A 20350-nucleotide genomic window follows, 5' to 3' on the forward strand; every position below is an offset into this window, starting at 1 on the left:
ATTCCAAGATACTAAACTAGAAGATAACACTAAAAATAAGATAATTAATCTCATATTTCTAGATCTAAGATTTTAAATCTTGGTGAGCAAAGAACAATTTGCAGTGTTGGCCTTGGTGATGACCCTTCTATTCGCCTGCCTTAGTTTCAAATAGTATAATTCAAATATGTGGAAATAGGTGTCATTATTGAATTAAGTTAACACAACAAATCATTTTTGAGTGCACTGAGCTACAATCTTTTATATTATACTGGGGTGCTGTTGTTTGGCAGTGGTCATGGGGGGCAGTGGTTGGCCTAGCAGGTAAGGAAATGCACTAGTTATAATAAGATTGCCAAACCACCGAATCCCGAACCGCCAAGGTGCCCCTGAGGTGCCACTGAGCAAAGCACCGTCCTTATACAGTGCTCTCCGGGTGCATATTATGGCTGCCCACTGCTCACAAGAGATGATGGGTTAAATGCAGAGGACACATTTTGTTGTATGCACCGTGTGCTGTGCTGTGTTTCCAAATTACAATCACTTCACTTTCACTTTTAATATTTTAATGTCACATGAACAAAATGCTTATGTCACAAAATGCATATAGAATTCTAAAGCATTTATTTGCTATATATAAGCTTTATTAAAGTATTTCATGATTCTTCCTTCTCATCTCCATGGGTGATTATGTAGCACAGGGATTTATAATCAATATTGCCGCTCACGTCAATAGGTGCCACAGCAAAAGCTTGGTCCACCTGAACAGTTAAAACAGAGTAATTAGATTTCTTTAAATACAAAATGTAAAATGTGACTGCCCATATAATATAAACGTACCAACCTCATCTGCTGAGAATTTGTCAGCTTGGTTCATTAAAAGCCTTTTGAACCTATTTAGAGAGGAGCACACACATATAATAAATGGGCACTAGAATCCTCACAATATTTGTGCTGGTAACTCACTCATCCTTATTGACAAATCCTGTGCCACTTGGATCGAATAGTTTGAAAGCAGCCAAGATATTTTCCTCTGGGTCAGTTCCTAATAACACAAGCAAACACATTGTAATACAGACCAAATAATTCATGCATTACCTGCATTTAGATCTATTATTATCCTTACCATTGAGCTTCTCTCCAAACAAAGTTAGGAACACTGTAAAATTTATTGGGCCCTTCCCCTCTGCCAGCATGGCCTCCAGCTCTTCATCACTCACATTTAACTTCCCTGAAATTGCCCAACCCCCCAAACACACACACACACACACACACACAAAATATATGAAAGACAGAGATTTTTACAGGCATAGATTAGAGAATTCTATTGTGCCACATGGTGAAATATAGACACACGTTCACAAGAACATCTTGTGAATAGTTTTTATTTTAGAAAAATACATAAGTTTAAGGTAATTGACACATTGGTGTCTAAAGAACAACTAAAATACTAATAATTAATTAATACATGAGCGTATTATGTACATAAGTGTTCTTTTCTTATGGCATTCAGCTGTAAGTGCGTAAATGGTAAGTACAAGCAGTCAAGTACAAACTTAAAATTAATTTACAACTTTGTGTGTGGTAATCATATCACACAACACTCATGTAAATGATTCAATATATAGAGGTGCCTTATCTATAGGGTGGGGGTGGGAAGACAGATGGTCTGTAACATCAATAACATTATTTGGTGAACACAAACTTTTTTAACATGATGATCAAAAAAATCTTACTCATAAAATGTTATACATTGATTCTTTGTTTGCTCGTTGCATAAAAAAAAGTCCAACATTTTCGCTCATGGGGTTCCAAGCTCATTCAATCATGCTTCTCATACAAATACTGGCGCATGCTGAGAGGCTGAATGCAACATTTAGTTTATTTACCTATAGTGTATATATCTTTTAGTGTTGCCAACATTTTCCAACCCCAAATGAGGGATTTCTGCGTAAATTCTGCGTATTTCTTGCTGGTGCCCGCGGAGCCACACATGTCTCAATGTGTTACAATTTGAGATTGCTGCTCAGCCTATGCTTTCGTTTGCCCCCTGGTGATTAGCTATTTAAATGTAAATATTGCCGACAATCTTAATTTAATCGTGGCAGCCAAAATCGTGATTAAAATTAGATTAATTGTGCAGCCCTACTTTGAGTAAGCAAAAGAATGGTTCCTCAGTGTGTGACATCAACTGTCAAACATGGAGGAGGACGTCTGATGATCTAGGGCTTCTTTTTAGTGGATCCAGTGTTGCTGACTGACACTGACACATGATTCAAAACAATACTACAGCACAATACATAACAATACATAACAATACTTATGTAGCAAAGTGCTGGTATAACTAGTTCCTCCTACAGCAGGATAATGACCCAAAGCATAAGTCCAAACTATGCCAAGACTAATTTATGGAAAAAGGACAAGTTGGCAAGCTTGAAAACATGGAGTGGCAAGCACAGTCTCCAGACCTGAGCTGGTTTGAGATGAACTGGAATAGCAAAACAAACTTCTGCAAGTGGGAAGAACAGTTTAGATTACATTTTGGTTTATAAATGAATACCATTGGTTTCTTTTAGTTGTAACATTGTTTATTTGTTCTATGCCTTAATTTCTGCGTATTGAACTTCATGAAATATATAATTGTTACAAAACTTCAGACCAATAGTCTATATCTCATTAAGAAAATGTCTGACAACCAATGATCCAGCTCTCATAGTACATAAATTTTTTAAATGGACAAAAGTGACCAACTGTGACTGACTGGCTGTGTTTGCATTAAAGCCATTTTGACACATGTACCAGCCAACATAAGACCTCTGGTCCAATGAACCAAGAAGGTGAGTAAAATTTTCAATGCATAAAAAAAAGATATTAGCATTGCCTATAATAGGAATTATGTTTTAGCCTAAACATGTAACAATTCCATTAAAACAGACACCACTACTCATGATTTTAAAAATGCTATCAAAAAGCCAAATACAGTAAAGAAGACATGATGAATGTATAATATAGTTTTTAAATATTGATATTAAAATATACATTTTATGAAGCTGTTGAAAGAATTACTTGGCAATAAGTTAATTTTAATTACATAAGTTTTTTATTAATATGACTGCTTTGGTAATGATATTAGAGTTAATGAGCAAATGCTAATTAATAAACAAAAGAAAAATTACCAAGTTGTGCATAGGTTTCCTTCAGGTCCTGTTTTTTAATGACACCATCTCGGTCTTGGTCAATGCATCCAAAAGCCTGACAGAATTGAGTAAATCACAGTAAACACCCATTACTGTCTATTGCACTGTTAATGTTCTAGGCTGTGAAGCAGTATTCTACTAATAATTTCATTGTACCTTGTACACTGTACTCTGTACATATGACAATAAATCTTAGAAACTGCCAATACTACTGATATAAATTATATACGTACTTACATACTACTGGTATGAAATAATGTAATAGCATTGCAATATGCAGTACCTCTTTAAACTCTTGGATCTGTGACTGCTCAAACATGGAGAACACATTTGATGAGCCTCTCTGGGCATTCTTTCCTCTCTTGGCAGCTGCTTTCTTGCTGGCCTGGAGAAAGTCAAATTATTTTACCAAAATGTTTGATTACAGGCTATGATAAGTATAACAAAAATTTTTCAATGTCTAAATAGATGAAAAAATATTTTGATATTAAGCTTTAAAAAGTAATGGTAATGCTTTAAAAGAAAGCTTTCCTTTACTCACCATTGTTCTTGGACTTCACTGTGAGGTTCTGGATTAACAGAACCCTGGACAGCAGTTCATCTCATTACACACTTATGTATGACACATCTTATCTCATACACTCCTATAAAAAGAAAGCATTGGCTTCTACAGGCCCTTACATGGCTATCCAAAAAGTTGCTGCTCTAAGGTCTGTAATAAGTGCCCTAAGGGTTTGGATTCCAGTCTGGTGCAACAATGGAATGGAATGAAGACTTGGCTGGCACTAAACATAGGACAAGGACATCAAAATAATTGTCTTAGAGACAGGCACTACAGAAAGTAGTTAGCATACTAAAACAAAATATTGTTAATATTGCTTGTCACAACCTACTTGACAACCATTTTCTCAGTCTGCAACAGAATGAAAATTGCAAGTTAGCATATGCATTATTGACTACCATAATCTAGCAGAGGAGGGAGAAAGTAAAAGGAGGAATGGATTATTTATGAAGATGAGCTGGCTCAGATGAAAGTGGCCTGGTTTGCTCTCGCTGATGAAATTTTATATACACACACACACACATACATATATTTGCACTGATATGCTCTGAGTAGTTTTAAGCATTTTTGAGTCTATCACAAAACTGAAAGAATTCTTTGCAAACCACAGGAACGTAAGGCAGTCCGTTCTCAGTTATCCAGGTGAATTTGTCAGAAAGTTGAGTCATGGCAACTGGACCCCTTTTTTTTATGGTAGAGACATTTCGTTCTGCATCTACAGAACTTTGTCAATACATCTCAATACATGCACAACGAAAACAAAGCGAGTCAGTGTGGGGTTATAAAGGTTAAAACATTTCAGAAGCATGTTTATTCTTGGTGCAAAACACCAAGATAAGATAAAGAAAAGATGTGTGAAGACCTTCTTGGGGGCCTCTGCTGATTGCAGATGGTCAGCACAAAGCTGAAATCAGGATGCTGTAGTGAACAGAAAGTCAGCAGACACAGGAAGCTGAGCATTTTATTCTATTCATTTATTTCTTTTAAATCTTTAACCAGCTTGTTACACACAGATCCACCAATATTGCTTTACTGCTCTCTCAATGAAAAGAAACAACAGCTCTCTATTCTCTCCACTCAGGATCAAGCACACACAAAGGAACTGGTGTCACTCTGTGCCAGAATAATAATGTAAACAAAATAATGGCTATATGCCCAAGGACTCTAGAAGCTCTTATCATGAGTGATTAACATACAGTTAAGGTCAGAATTTTAAGCCTCCTTGATGAACCATTACTCCAAGATGACAGTTCAGGCAGCAGGCAGAGTGGTCTATCCAACTGCCTGCTGGTAAGCCCACCCAAAAACCCTGGTAGTTACTTTCATCATAGACTGTATCTGTGCAAGGAAAATTTATAAAATCCAGGGTAACATGATTAAAGTTAATCTGAAGAGCAGTGGCTTTGTGAAATTTGGACTTTTAATGAGGTCATTACAGTCCATAATGTCTTGGTGGACTTTGTATTTGTCTTCGTTTTCCTCCGATTATCCGCGTCCGGGTCGCGGGGCCAGCATTCCAAGTAAGGAATCCCAGACAGCCCTCTCCTTAGCCACCTCCACCAGATCCTCCGGCAAGACCCCATGATGTTCCCAGACCAGATTGGAGATATAATTTGTCCAGCATGTCCTGGGTCGACCCGGAGGCCTCCTGCCGGCAGGACATGCCCGAAACACCTTCCCATGGAGGCGTCCAGGAGGCATCCTGACCAGATGCCCAAACCTCCTCAACTGGCTCCTTTCAAAGCAGCAGTTCTACTCTGAGTCCCTCCCGAATGTCCAAGTTCCTCACCCTATCTCTAAGGCTGTGCCAGCCACCCTATGGAGGAAACTCATTTCGGCTGCTTGTATGTGCGATCTCCTTCTTTTGGAAAGCTCATGCTCATGACCATTGGTGAGGAATGGGACGTAGATCGTCATGTAAATTGAGGGCCTTGCTTTCTGGGTCAGCTCCCCCTTCATCACGACAGATTGGATTAGTGTCCGCATCACTGCAGACGCTGCCCCAATCCACCTGTCAATCTCCTGGTCCCTTCTTCCCTCAGTCGTGAACAAGACCCCGAGATACTTAAACACCTCTACTTGGGGCAGGACCACTGTCCCGACCCGGAGTTTGAAAGCCACCCTTTTCTGGTCGAGAACCATGGTCTCAGATTTGGAGGTGCTGATCCTCATCCCAGCTGCTTCACACTCAGCTGCGAACCTTCCCAGCAAGAGCTGAAGGTCAGAGCCTGATGAAGATAGGAGGACAACATCAAGCGCAAAAAGCAGAGACAAGATTCTCCTGCCACCAAACTCGACACCCTAGAAATTCTGTCCATATAGGTTATGAACAGAACCAGTAACAGCCCTGGCGGAGTCCAACCCTCACCGGGAACAGGTCCGACTTACTGCCGGCTATGCGGACCAAACTTATGCTCCTCTGGTACAGGGACTGAATTGCCCTTAACAAAAGGTCATACACCCCATACTCCTGGAGCGCCCTCCATAGGGTGCCCCTGGGGACACATTGGTTGGGCAAACTCCCATGCCCCCTCCATCACCCCAGCAAGGGAGCTGGTCCACAGTTCCATGGCCAGGATGAAAACCACATTGCTCCTCCTCAATCTGAGCTGGTCCACATTTCCACAGCCAGGACGAAAACCACATTGCTCCTCCTCAATCTGAGATTCAACTATCGACCGGACCCTCCTCTCCAGTAGACCTGTCCAGGGAGGCTGAGGAGTGTGATCCCTCTATAGTTGGAACACGGTACTTTTTAAAAACAGGGACCACCACCCCAGCCTGCCACTCTACCTGAACTGCCCCCAATGTCCACACAATGTTGCAGAGACGTGTCAACCACATAGCTCTTCAACATACATAGCCATGAGATACCCAGGACAGATCTCATGAACCCCGGGTGTCAACTGCCGCTGTGTGGCTATTTGACTACCTCAGCAACTTTTTCCCCTGAGATTGGACAGTCCATACCCAGGTATCCCAGCTCCTCAAAGTATTCCTTCCACCGCCCAACTATAGCTCCAGTCGATGTCAGCAGCTCCCCATCAGACTATATCTAGCCGGTACCGCTCAACCTCTTCCACAAGCCTTGTCCTTGTCCAGGGATCGGACCACCAAAGCTCCTGCCTCAGTCTGCCACCTAATCCACATTGCACTGGACCCTTCATGTTCCTCCTGTGGTGGGTCCTCCTGTGGGTCTTCTGAACCATTCTTTGTCTCACGCTTTACCTAAGACCAATTTGTCATGGGAGACCCTACCAGGGGCACCAAGTGCCCCAGACAACATAGCTCCTAGGATCATTAGGGCTCTCAAACTCCTCCACCACGATAAGGTGACGGTTCAAGGATTTATTGGAATTACTGTTTTTTGAAGTTGCACTAAATAATCATATAGCCATCTGATCCTGTGTATTATGGGGCAGTGGTGGCCTAGTGGTTAAGGAAGCGAACCCCGTAATCAGACCCCCGAATCACTGAGGTGCCACTTAGCAAAGCACCGTCCCCACACACTGCTCCCTGAGCACCTATCATGGCTGCCCACTGCTCACTAAGGGTGATGGGTTAAATGCAGAGGTTCTGTGCACTGTGTGCTGTGTTACAGTGTATTAAAATGACAATTACTTCACTTTCAGATACGTGAGGAAAGATAGTGTATGTGCAAGCTTTTCTTGAGTCATATGAGTCATATTTTTCGCTCACCAAGAAAGCCCTCGGCATAGCAGCTGATCCCAACCCAATGCAAACCTTCTTCAGCCTGCTGCCATCAGGGAGGAGACTGCGGAGTCTCCAGGCCAGGACCAGCAGACTGAAGGACAGCTTCACCCATCAGGCTGTCAGGAAACTCAACTCCCTCCCGGCTCTGCCCCCACTCCCCTCACTCCCCTCTTCTGCTCCACAAACTTTCTGAACCCTAACACACACAAACTGACCATGCACGCTGTGTGGCTATTTGACTACCTCAGCAACTTTTTCCCCTGAGATTGGCCAGTCCATACCCAGGTATCCCAGCTCCTCAAAGTATTCCTTCCACCGCCAACTATAGCTCCAGTCGATGTCAGCAGCTCCCCTCTGTGCAGCTTTGGTCTGCCAACTACCTCACTTGTCACTTTGTCACTTTAAACTTACCTCTGTTGCACTACATGGGTTTGCACTCTCCACCATGTGCCCTTATTTGTATATGGTGTTTTTAAAATTGTATATTGTGTTTTTTAAAATTGTATTTATACCTTTGTATTCAATGTTACTGTTTTGTATTTAATGTTACTTGTATGGGTCTGAGAGTAACGTAATTTCAATTCGCTGCATGTCCTGTACATGTGGCAGAATTGACAATAAAGCTGACTTTGACTTTGACAATAAAGCTGACTTTGAATATTGGCAATAATTTGAAATAGGCCATCTAATTAAAGGAATGTTTTTAGTTATAATCCAATGCAGATTCTTTTATTTCATAGCCCCCCCTGGCAATGGTCAGGGGGTTTGTGTGCCTCAGTGACCTTAAGATCAGCCTTCAGGTGGGACAATCAAGTTGTCCCAATAGGTCTTAGGGTAGAGGTCTGACAAAATGCAATCCAGTTATATGACAAAAACAGTTATCCAGAACACCTCACCTCACCCATATGACATATCACATTTCTATCTGACCCCTCATTTATGCCTTTCTTGAATCGGGCCAAAAAAGAAGGCTCTATGGTATAATAAACTTAACTGAAGCAGGACACACAGATTGGAACAAAAATGGCGTAGCTAAAAAGGATTTTGGACAGTTTGTAATTTGCTAAAACCTCAGGATCAAGGTTTTTTCTTTCAAGGTACTTTATTTAGTTTTATAATGTCTATTTTAAGGAACATAGCTATGAATGAGTTAATTAAGACCAAATGTGATTCAAAGTGCTGCTCCTTACTACCCTAACCCTATGCAACTATCATTAGGTCTGCTTAATTTAGCAATGTTGTCAAATAGGATTCGAGGATTGTTCTTGTTTTCTTCTATCAGTTGGAGTTGGAGTCTCTCTCCAACTCTGATGCAGAGAAATTAGTACATGCATCTAGACTGGTCTACTGTAACTCTCTGTTTTATGGCTGCCCTGCTGTTTCCCTGAATAAACTCCAATTTGTTCAAAACTCTGCAGCCAGGGTTCTCACATGCACAAGATGGTATGAACTACTGTATCGTTTTGTATACCATACAAATACCATATTAACTTTTTCTACTTCTCACCTTTAAAGCTTTGCATGGTCATGCTTGTCACGGTAGCAAAATTTCAGTATTCCGTAACAATACCAGTGATAATCCACGGTTCTCTCAATTTCGGTACCAAAGCAAAACACAAAATGTGAATTAAACAACAAGCTATTTTTATTAATAACATACAATAATTTAATAAACATGACTGAATAACACACTGTTCTTAAACATTAGTTTTTTGCCATTCTTTTCCAGATGTTCAGAAAGAAACACTAACATCGGTCTTGAGCATTTCAGGCATAAAATATACCCTGCAGTACTGAAAGCAAGAACAACAACAACAACAACATTTATTTCTTATATAGCCCAAAATCACATACAGTATGTCTCAATGGGCTTTGACAGGCCCTACAGTTGACACCCCCCACACTTGACCCTTCTGCACACAAGGAAAAACTCCACACAAAAAAAAAAACTCTAGGAGAGAGAAAAAAAAGAAAGGAAGAAACCTTGGGAAGGAGTGATACAGAGAGTGATTATACAGAAAATGTATAAATACATTATAATTTTTCTTCGTCTAGCACCTAACAATCTGAGCGGGTGGTAGTAGCCTAGTGGGTAACACACTCGCCTATGAACCAGAAGACCCAGGTTCGAATCCCACTTACTACCATTGTGTCCCTGAGCAAGACACTTAACCCTAAGTTGCTCCAGGGAGACTGTCCCTGTAACTACTGATTGTAAGTCGCTCTGGATAAGGGCGTCTGATAAATGCTGTAAATGTAAATATTCTATAGAAATCGAACGAGAATTGCTGGTGTCTTCCTCTTGTAAGTCGCTTTGGATAAAAGCGTCTGCTAAATAAAGTAAAGTAAAGTAAAGAGGGACCCCCTTCCAGGGTAGAGTGAACCTGCAAATGGTGTCAGTGCAGGGTTGGGGATGATATAATAATAGGTCCTACAGTTGTAGGGTTGGAGAAGTCCAGAATGTAGTCCAGTGTCATGGTCTAGATTACGTGTACATAATGATGTTACTGGTCCACTTGAAGATCCCTGAAGCTGTAGTGGTGGCTGTGGTGACCCTCTGGTTTGTTTCATGGTATGTCCTTGTTTAGCAGTTGGCAGGAACCAGGATTTATTTGCTGGTCTCTTCACTGGGGTCTGCCAGTTGTCTGTGTGTTTGATTCCGTGTCTCGGAGAAAAACAAACAGAAGCAGCGGCAGACGGTTGCACTGTACGACCGATACTTAAATATGTGGTATATTGGTGCTACAGTGGCCCGGTACCCTAACTAGGTCAGCCTAACTAGGGTGAATTTAACTTTGTCTGTGTCTAACAGGGGGACTCTTTGATAAACTGGACTTTATAAGTGAAGTGAAATGAGGGTCTAGGATTTTAACAAAAAGCCAGAGAAATGGCCTGACTTTACTCGACTCTCCAGAGACCTGACATGCACTTCCTTCATTGCCCATTTTCCTCACCTCATCCACGGGACTTTGCTTCACATCATCACAAGAAACAAACCTTTCCCTAAATCTTGGATGAAGGAAAGTTGCAGTGTTCAAAAGAAGCCGCAGCTGTAGGTCACCTTAGCTATGCTAAAGCTACTCTGTTATCTTTTCCTTTATCTCCTGAGCTAATCAAAGTCACTTTGTTCATGACTTAGACATTCATATATCATATATAAGTGCATCTGTAAAAGGACTGAGTGGGTCCAGGATTGCTTTAACAGTTTCTAAAACTGTAATGGCAGGTTAGAGAGTCTTTTGGAATCAGATACGATTTTTTCCTGTCTTCAGCCAGCACCTGCTGCTGCTCTAGGAAACGTTCCACCATATCTTATGAAGAATTCCATTGAGTGGGTTCATCATAAATGAGTTTGTGGTCTGGAGAGTACAGATCTGTCTGTTTTCTGGCAAGCTATTGTGAAAGTTTATCTCTACAGCAAGCTGGAGATTGTGTCCAAAACAAGTGGTGTGTTCTGGTGTGTAAAAATAGTCCGCTATTATGTCCTTTTTTAAACGCTATAAGAGCATTAAATAGTTAACCATGAAACGTTATTCTGATACTCACATTAGCATTAGCCACACTTATGCTAACAATTAACTAAGTAAATGCCAATGTTTATTTCAATCCACCATTCAAATTAATATAGAGTATATAACATAAAAACAAGTGGCCTTATCAGCAGCACTGCCATGTCTCTGTGCTTTTACAAAGAAGAAGCTACCGGTTTACTGATACTTCAGAAAACCTTGTACCCTAACATTAAAATTTTGTAGTACCAACTTGGTTCCGAAGTACCTGGTCTGTTGACAACACTAGTCATGCTCCAGTATATTTTAGTAACCTACTGATCCCCCATAATCCCTTCATTCTAAGGGAGAAGCGGTACTTGCTGTCCACCTTGTACGCAGACACTGCTGGAAATTAAACAGTTTCAATATTCAGCCTGGTTAAAAAAACGAATTACAGTCAGGCTCCAATGTGGATGGTAAATCTTTTCCAGAGAGCATCCTGGTGCAGAGTGATCGTATGGCATCACTGGATTTCCCTACTTTGCCTGTACTGCCTGCCCCCTACAAGCCATCTGCTGATTCCACCTGATAGTATTTGACTTAGTCCAATACACCACCTTAACACAACAGTGTGTGAAAGTGATTGTGTGGGGACGGCACCTTGGCGGTTCGGGTTGCTTGGCCACACTGGCCCAATGTTACATTATAATACACAACTGGACTCCAATAAGTTCTATATGCCATATTTCCTGAATATACGTTGAGCATCCCAGAGAAATCAATCCATTGCTGACTAGAGGAAGATGGATTTCAGAGGGGTGACCCAGTTCCGCGATCCGGGCCAGAATTTCGTGTGTGTCATCATCCCAAGATTCCCAATTGTTTGCACCTGTGTTGGCACCCAATTGCACCCAATTGTTTGCACCTTCTCTTCACTCTGCTGACCCATGACTGCACTCTGTTACACTGCTCCAACGTCTTCATCAAGTTTGCGGATGACACTAACAGGAATGAGTCTAACTACAGAAGCGAGGTGAGCCGCCTGGCCACGTGGTGCGGAGACAACAATCTCTCTCTGAATGTGGAGAAGATGAAAGAGATTGTTGTTGACTTCAGGAGAGGAAATACTCAGCATGCTCCTCTGACCATCAACGGTGCATCTGTGGAGAGAGTGAGCAGCACCAAGTTCCTGGGTGTGCACATCACTGAGGATCTCTCCTGCACAGAAAACACCACTGCACTGGCCAAGAAAGCACAGCAGCGTCTCTACTTCCTCCGCAAACTAAGAAGAGCAAGAGCACAAGCCCCCAACTACCTCACTTTGACACTTTAACACTTACAAGCTCTGTTTTACTACATTGCTTACATGGTTTGCACTCTCCACCATGTGCCCTTTTTTGTATATTGTGTTTTTAAAATTGTATTTATACCTTTGTATTTAATGTTACTGTTTGTATTTAATGTTACTTGTAAGCACCATTGTCAGAGTTCTAACACTTATTAAATGACTGGAGAAGAAAGACACGAAGCAATTGAGTCCGTTTTACTTGCAAGGAGAGCAATCAGAGACACACATTACAGCATGCCTCCAACAGCTCTGTGGTTTCTGACGTGCCTCCTCCTTTTATTCAATACTGGGTGGTACATTCAGACGTCAGCTGGGTTTGTTCCGAACATAGAAATTCGTAGAACTTCACTGTTGTTTATCTCATGATCGATGGTCTCCTCCTTTCTCCATCTGCAAGTTCTCCATTTGCTGTTTTCCCAGGTCCCGCCAGGTCTCGGTCACCTCGCCCCTGCGAACTTATTTTGCAACCCTTCTCTTGTTCCACGGTTTCTCTTCCAAGCAGCTAATGATGTTATGATGTTATCATTACAAATACAGATGTTGGCTAATATTTAATATAGCTGGTGTTTGCCAGAGGTTAACATTCCAAATACAGAAGTAATAGAAAAAGATGATTGCATGATAATTTATATACTTTTTCCAACATTTCCCTCCTGTTTATCATGTAATGTTACTTTCCCCAATCCTGTAGGATTTTCAACTATTAGTTCATAAACAAAGCAATACATTTTACACACAAAGGGTTAGTTGCTCTCATTCTCATGGAGAGATTCTTGGAACAGCTGCAAATCGCTGAGGTCTATTGAATCTTCCAAAAGCGGGTATTCCTGTGCTTCATCAGTTTCCTTAGTTGATAAGGCCGCGGTAATGAGGCGGTTCACAAGACTGCGTAGACAAGGAACACAACAACATCCACACAAGGTCAGGATTGCAACAAAAACAGATACTAAAACAGATTGGATTAGGGCTTTGTATTTCCCGAAGACACTCATCCAGGAATCCCACATGGAAGATTCCACTCCCAAATGCTCTTTCATATTCCGGTTGAGGTTGCGCAGCCCGTCAATGGCCAACGTCAGACTGCCTCCTGCAGCTGTGTTGTTTAGGATGAATGAGCAGCATCGCAAACTCCTCCCTTTTTAACAAGAAACATTGTCAGGCGATCCTGTTCTGAAATGCCATGAGGGAAGTGGCTGACAATTGCCCATGCACGGCCTCAAAACCGTCTTGTGTCCAATTACCTAATTTTTAAACATTGTAGTGGATGTAGTTGATTCTGTCTACGTTCTTGTTAATCATACACCACCTGCATAAGACTGATTCCAAACCCGCAGCTATTTGATTTGCTATTTTATATTCGTCAGGCACCCCCTGGGAACTCCAATTGCATCTATGTATGTTGGATCAGTTAGCTTCTCCCAGGGCAGGGTTGACCGCTTCATCCTGTGCCAGTCTGCAGGTGCCAGGCTGTTTAATTTGAACAACAGATTAGTTACATTTGTTGGATAAATGGATACTGGTAATAAAAGTGTTACTAAGGCTCACAGTCCGGTAGTATCTGAGGGTAATTGATCGAACAACATTTTTCCTCCACACCACCACCATAAGTCCCTTTGAGACAGCGGGTTAAAATAAGTCCCCACATTTTGTACCGTATAACACCAATCTCTCGGTGTCCCTTCTCCTAGTAGGTTCTGTCTTCCCATTATATAGATACATGTGAAATTTCCTTGTGTTATTTTACTGGAGAAGATAGGTTTGACTTGTTCTTTTTAATGTGGCTCTCACGGTTGTAGGCCTGGTCCCATTCTGCTTTTCTCTACCCCTTTCTTTATCTTCTTGCCACTATACTGCTATTGTTATCATTACACAAATCACTACCACGCACGCTTTTTGATACCGTCTATAATCCTTCATTTCTGCCAACCTTTTTTTCCCCTTCTGCCTCTTCTAGGATTGGTGGCTGTAAAGTGTTCTTCACTGACTTTCGGGTCTACCCAGATTCTACACGTCTGAGTCCACCCTATTATCAGACTTTTGCTCACCTTTCCCGTCGGCAGGGTTAGCAGAAATGACTTGTTTACAATGTGACTGATGTATCCAAGTTCCTCTTTCCGTTATTTTAACAGCCGTTGGTGTCGTCAGGATCATTTGGTATGGCCCTTCCCACTTCGGTGAGTGCCAATGCTTCCGCTTTATGCTTTTTACGAGCACCCAGTCTCCAGGCTCCACCAGTGGAAGATCCTGCTGAGAAATAGGGAATTCATCATCAGGATTACTCTGTTTTTTCGTTTCTAGCATGTAGTCTGCCAGTGACACGTCTTCCTCTGTTTCCCATTGGTTTTTTAAGTAAGGTAATCTATATGGTCTTCCAAACAAAGTCTCATAGGGAGTTAAGCTGGACATGCTAGTAATATTGATGTATAGTTTCACCAGCTCTAAACATTGAGTCCATGGTCGACGCGTTTTTTCCATGCATTTTTTCAACCTGTTTTTAATTGTGCCATTCATTCGCTCCACCAGCCCCGCGCTTTGTGGATGGTTTTTAGATTAATGTGAAACATTTTCCCAATATTGGTTACCATCTGATTCACAAAATGTGTCCCGTTGTCGCTATATATTTTCTCTGGTATTCCGTAGCGTGGGATAATGTCTTTACACAAGGCTTTTGCTACCGTTAGCGTGTCTGGATGTTTGGTTGGAAATAATTCTACCCATTTAGAGAATGCGTCAATAATGACTAAACAGTACTCTTTCCCCTCACTTTTGTTCAGTTGAATAAAATCCATGTGTATGACCTGAAATGGATATTGTGGCTTGGGGAACTGGCCACGCTTTGGTCTTAAGTTTCCTTGAGCATTATGTTTAGCACATATCAAACATGTTCTACAGAAGTTTTTTGAAAATGAGCTAAACCCATATGCCGTGAAATATTGTTGTATTAGTCCTACCATCCCTCCTGTTGAGACATGAGATTTCCCATGGCTCAATATAGCAGCCCATTTAAACATATTCTTTGGTAGGATAGGTTTCCCCAGGGGTCAAATGTACATCTTGTCGTGGATTGAAGCCCCATGTTTCGCCCACGTATCTACCTCATGTGGGGTGCTTTGTTGTTGCATGTCAATGAGAATGTCAGGAGAACTGATTTGGACTTGGTCAATAACAAAAACATGTATGGTTTTTTTCAGCAGCTTGCTTTGCAGTGCGGTCAGCAAAGGCATTACCGAGTGAAATTGTGTCTTTGGAAGTAGTGTGAGCTGCACACTTACATATAGCTAATTTAGCGGGTAGGTGCACAGCTTTTAGCAATTCTCGTAGTAATTTAGCATGAGTCACTGGCTTGCCAGTTGAAGTAACCATTCCCCGGTTATGCCAATACTGAGCAAATGTGTGTAATGTTGCAAATGCATATTGACTGTCAGTATAAATGGTGACGTCTTTCCCTTTCATTAGTTTACAGGCCTCTGTTAGAGCGACAATCTCGGCGGCCTGCGCTGAAAATGAGGATGGCAAGTGTTCTGCTTTGAGTACGGTGTCATACCGTACTCAACAGCATAACCCGTCAGTGTTTTGCCCAGGTCATTTTTCTTAGAAGAGCCATCAACGAACACTATCTCACCCTGAGGCAATGGTTGGTCACTTAAATCTAATCTAGATTTGGCTGTATGTTCTGCGAGTGCTTGGAAGTCGTGTTGTTCTCCGTCACCCGGCAAAGGTACCGATGTGGCTGGGTTCAGTGTGGTGCAGCATTCGGTGGTGAGATGGGGCTGTGACAGCAACGTCGCCATGCAGGAGAGGTGCCTTGCAGGGGATAAAAAGATCATGTTGGTTTGCAGTAGCAAAGCCGCCACTGCATGTGGGACCTTAAGGGTCAATGGATGGAATAAAACTATTCCAGCACTTACCTCTACTGTCATTGACGCTGCTATGACCGCCCTCACACAATGTGGTAATGTGCAAGCAACATTATCCAATTTAGACGAGAAGTAAGCAATTGGTCTCAATTTATCTCCATGTTGCTGGCTTAAAACAGATGTCACGTACTTGTCTTTACAGTCCACCATTTGTATAAACGGCTTGCTATAGTTTGGCAAGGCTAGTGTTAAACTGGAGGTCAGCGCCTGTTTGATATCACAAAAAGCTTTTTCTGCTTCTGATGTCCAGTTCAGCGATGATGTCATTTTTAGGTTTTTGGAGTAAATTAAGGCTGTGAGTTGGGAAGTAATTTCGGCATAATTTGGCACCCAACTTCTACAGTAATTGGTCAAGCCCAAGAATGACATCATTTGTTTTTTAGTGATTGGTTTAGGCGCCTGTAGGACTGTTGTCTTTCGTTCTTCCAGAATAGTTCTGCCACCTGCACTAAGGAGGTGACCTAGGTATTTGACTTGTGGTTTCCATAATTACAATTTGTTTTTACTAACTTTGTGCCCCATCTTAGCTAGGTAATTTAAGAGGGCCACAGTGCCTTCTTTACAGTCTTGGAGAAGCCACCAATATATCGTCAACGTAAAGTCCCCCCACTCCCTCAGGTGGTTGAAATTTTGACATGCTGGCATGCATGGTTTGTGAATATATAGTAGGGCTTTCACAATAGCCCTGAGGAAGTCTAGTATAGGCATATCGTGAAAGCGAACCAAAATTGACTGTCTGTGTCACTGGGAATGGAGGAAAATGTATTACTAATGTCGACCAGAGTAAGTATTTTCAACAACGTGTGTGAGTCAGGTACCCACGGAGCTCGTGGTGCTACTGCGGCCTTTACTGCCTGCAGCTCCTGCACCGTTCTCCATCCTATTGAGGGAGCTTGCCTTTTTACCGGGAATATAGGTGTATTTCTGTAGATAAACAAAACTTAGGCATAAAACAGAAAAATCTGTTCAGTTAGTCAAAGTCCAGTCAGTAGTGTCACAACATGTTTTTTTCCAGTTAAACTTAGTCAGGTAAAATAATGATTGTTATCATTATTCTTTAAATGCTCTTGGTCTCTGTTCAAGTAAACAAAAAGGGCACCGTGCAAGTTATGACCATAACATTGTAGTAATCTCAATGCTACCTTTTAATTCATGCATCAAAATGCTGGTGTCTATTTCATGCTTTTTCAAAATGTAAAAATCCCATATTCCCATATTTCCTTTGAGGCTGAATAAAGTGGAAACCCACTGGAAATCGCTGGGCTGATGCCCAGACGGCAAATTCTATTGCTAAAAGTTCAGTCCCAAACCAAACAAGAGAGAGAGGGGAGGAGAGAGAGAGAGACCGAGAAGGAGGGGGAGGGAGAGAAGGAGGGGCCCCACACATACACTCACATACCCGAGAGAGAGAGAGAAAGATTAGGTCTGCCAATACATGCAGACTCTCACACACTCACACACACACACACACACACACACACACACAGAAGCTGGAGTGTCTCTTCAGAACTCCGGTCCTCCACGAAAACACATCTTACTCACAATTTACACAGTCTGATATTCTCTATCTCACACACAGAGCCTTGTTGGCTGTTATGTCTATCCCTCCGATCACCCTCTGCTTCCCATATTTTAAACAGTCTCCCATTATACCCATTTCCTGCATATTTTTACCTGCCGCACTTCCCTGCCATTTAAGTGATAAGACTGTCTTACAGGGGAGGAGCTGCCGGCGTTCCTTTTACCCGGGCAGAGGGGTCCGTTTCCCCGCGGATTTTAACCCTTTATGGGAGGAGTCCGCCCTCCCCACAGAATTTAACTGCCACCTGGCAGAGGAGTCTGCACCTCCCCACGGAACTTAACTGCCGCCTGTCACCTGCCAGAGTCTAGAATACCCAGGGTTTGTTTAAGTAACCTCTTGTTACTTCAGTTACCTCTTGTAACTTCTTTTTATGTAACCTCTTGTTACCATTCCATTCATACCATTTAAATAGAAGTCAACTTACCCCGTGCCTTCTCTCAATCATAGAATTCCTTCAACCTCCAGACTTCCAGTCGACGGTTGGCCTACCAGTCCCCAAAGGGGTCTGTTCCTGACCCCTCTTAAGGAGCCAGCCTTGGCCAAGGTTTTCCTGATGTCCGCCCCGTCCACTGGAAATCCTTTGGTGTCTTGGAATCCGGCTCGAAGGACCAATTAAATGTCAGAGTTATACCTCGTTCTAACACTTATTAAATAACTGGAGAAGAAAGACACGAAGCAATTGAGTCCGTTTTACTTGCAAGGAGAGCAATCAGAGACGCACATTACAGCATGCCTCCAACAGCTCTGTGGTTTCTGACGTGCCTCCTCCTTTTATTCAATACTGGGTGGTACATTCAGACGTCAGCTGGGTTTGTTCCGAACATAGAAATTCGTAGAACTTCACTGTTGTTTATCTCATGATCGATGGTCTCCTCCTTTCTCCATCTGCAAGTTCTCCATTCGCTGTTTTCCCAGGTCCCGCCAGGTCTCGGTCACCTCGCCCCGGCGAACTTATTTTGCAACCCTTCTCTTGTTCCACGGTTTCTCTTCCAAGCAGCTAATGATGTTATGATGTTATCATTACAAATACAGATGTTGGCTAATGTTTAATATAGCTGGTGTTTGCCAGAGGTTAACATTCCAAATACAGAAGTAATAGAAAAAGATGATTGCATGATAATTTATATACTTTTTCCAACAACCATGGGTCTGTAACACAATTTCAATTCTCTGTATGTCCTGTACATGTGGCAGAATTGACAATAAAGCCTGTTTGCCTGTTTCTAATTCCTTGTTGGGTCGCTGATTGTCTACCTGTCCTTAAGTCATGTTGCATTTTGTATAAAATCCCCTTTGTGGTAATCCGATCTTGATCGCAGTCAGCTGTCGAATTTTAAATATCCAACCTTCCATTTATATCAATTTTCTTTTGTTGTAGCGACAACAACATTCATTAAGTATATCAATCGTAGCACTGAGACAAAGCTGGTTAAAGTGGTAAACCTGCTGTTGGCCTCTGATCAGGGACGCATCTCGATGCTTGTCTTGCTTGACCTGAATGCAGCGTTTGAAACTATCGATCATGCTATTCTCCTTGGCAGGTTAGAGAATGTTGTTGGGATTAAGGGAATAGCCCTTGTATGGTTCAGATCATATCTGACTGATCTGTATCAGTTCACATAATAAAGTAGAGTAAGGGTTTTGTCCTAGGTCCGTTGCTTTATTCCTCATACATGTTACCTTTAGGTCACGTCATTCCCAAACACAGTATTAGCTTTCATTGCTATGCTTATGACACACAGTTGTATTTATCAGCATTGCCAGACAAGAGGCAGCAGCTGAACAGAATAGAGAATTGTCTGAAGGACATTAGACAGTGGATGCTCACCAACATTCTTCTGTTAAACCCTAAATAAGACAGAAGCTGTTGTACTTGGGTCACAAGCAGCCAGACATAAGCTGTCTGACTACATCATAACTATCTCACCAAGTACAGAAGTAAAGGATCTAGGTGTCCTCATTGATGCAGGTCTCTCCTTCGATTCGTATGTAGATAACATCACTAGGATAGCATTCTCTCACCTTAGAAATACTGCAAAGATAAGAAACGTCATCTCAATGCACGATGCAAAAATGTTGGTCCATACCAACATCACATCAAGGTTATATTACTGCAAACCATTACTTTCTGGATGCTCTAGTAGAGGCATGAGTAAATTCTAGCTAGTTCGGAATGCTGCAGCCAGAGTTCTAACTAGAACTAGGAAATTTGACCACATCACCCCAGTCTTACAATCACTGCACTGGCTACCCATCAAATATAGGATTGACTACAATATACTACTTTTGACCTATAAAGCTCTAAAAGATCTCGCTCCACCTTACCTGAGTGAACTTAGGTTATTTAAAACCGCCACGTCCCCTGTGATCAACGGGTGTGGGGTCACTACTCAAATTAAAATTTTATTTGTCACAGTATGACATGCAGTGAAATGCTTTGGTGACTGCTACAGACCACAGTAATGCAAATATTCCAAGTATACAATGTTTACCAATATCCAAATATTGCAAACATAACCAAATATTACACTTTTATGTCTTTAACATAAAATATGTGTAC

At 41.8% G+C, this 20350-nt stretch overlaps 1 protein-coding gene and 1 long non-coding RNA gene across 2 annotated transcripts; both read right to left on the reverse strand.

Annotated features, from left to right (window-relative positions):
• Positions 1–635: 635 nt before the first annotated feature.
• myl7 (myosin, light chain 7, regulatory) lies at positions 636–3857 on the reverse strand. Its single transcript, XM_028995566.1, has 6 exons — positions 3460–3857; positions 3156–3231; positions 1106–1210; positions 946–1024; positions 824–872; positions 636–740 (listed from the first exon to the last, which is right to left on the reverse strand). Exons 1-6 carry the CDS (start codon positions 3493–3495, stop codon positions 636–638), a joined length of 450 nt encoding a protein of 149 aa, XP_028851399.1. The 5' UTR covers positions 3496–3857.
• An 8623-nt stretch (positions 3858–12480) lies between these two features.
• On the reverse strand, positions 12481–20079 carry LOC114800055 (uncharacterized). The gene is made up of 2 exons (XR_003751325.1): positions 18215–20079; positions 12481–14535 (listed from the first exon to the last, which is right to left on the reverse strand). It is a non-coding gene; the product is annotated as an uncharacterized LOC114800055 (long non-coding RNA).
• Between the last annotated feature and the right edge of the window lie 271 nt (positions 20080–20350).

The sequence above is a fragment of the Denticeps clupeoides genome, chromosome 11 (genome assembly GCF_900700375.1).
Source record: "Denticeps clupeoides chromosome 11, fDenClu1.1, whole genome shotgun sequence".
In the NCBI taxonomy this organism is placed as follows: Eukaryota; Metazoa; Chordata; class Actinopteri; order Clupeiformes; family Denticipitidae; genus Denticeps; species Denticeps clupeoides.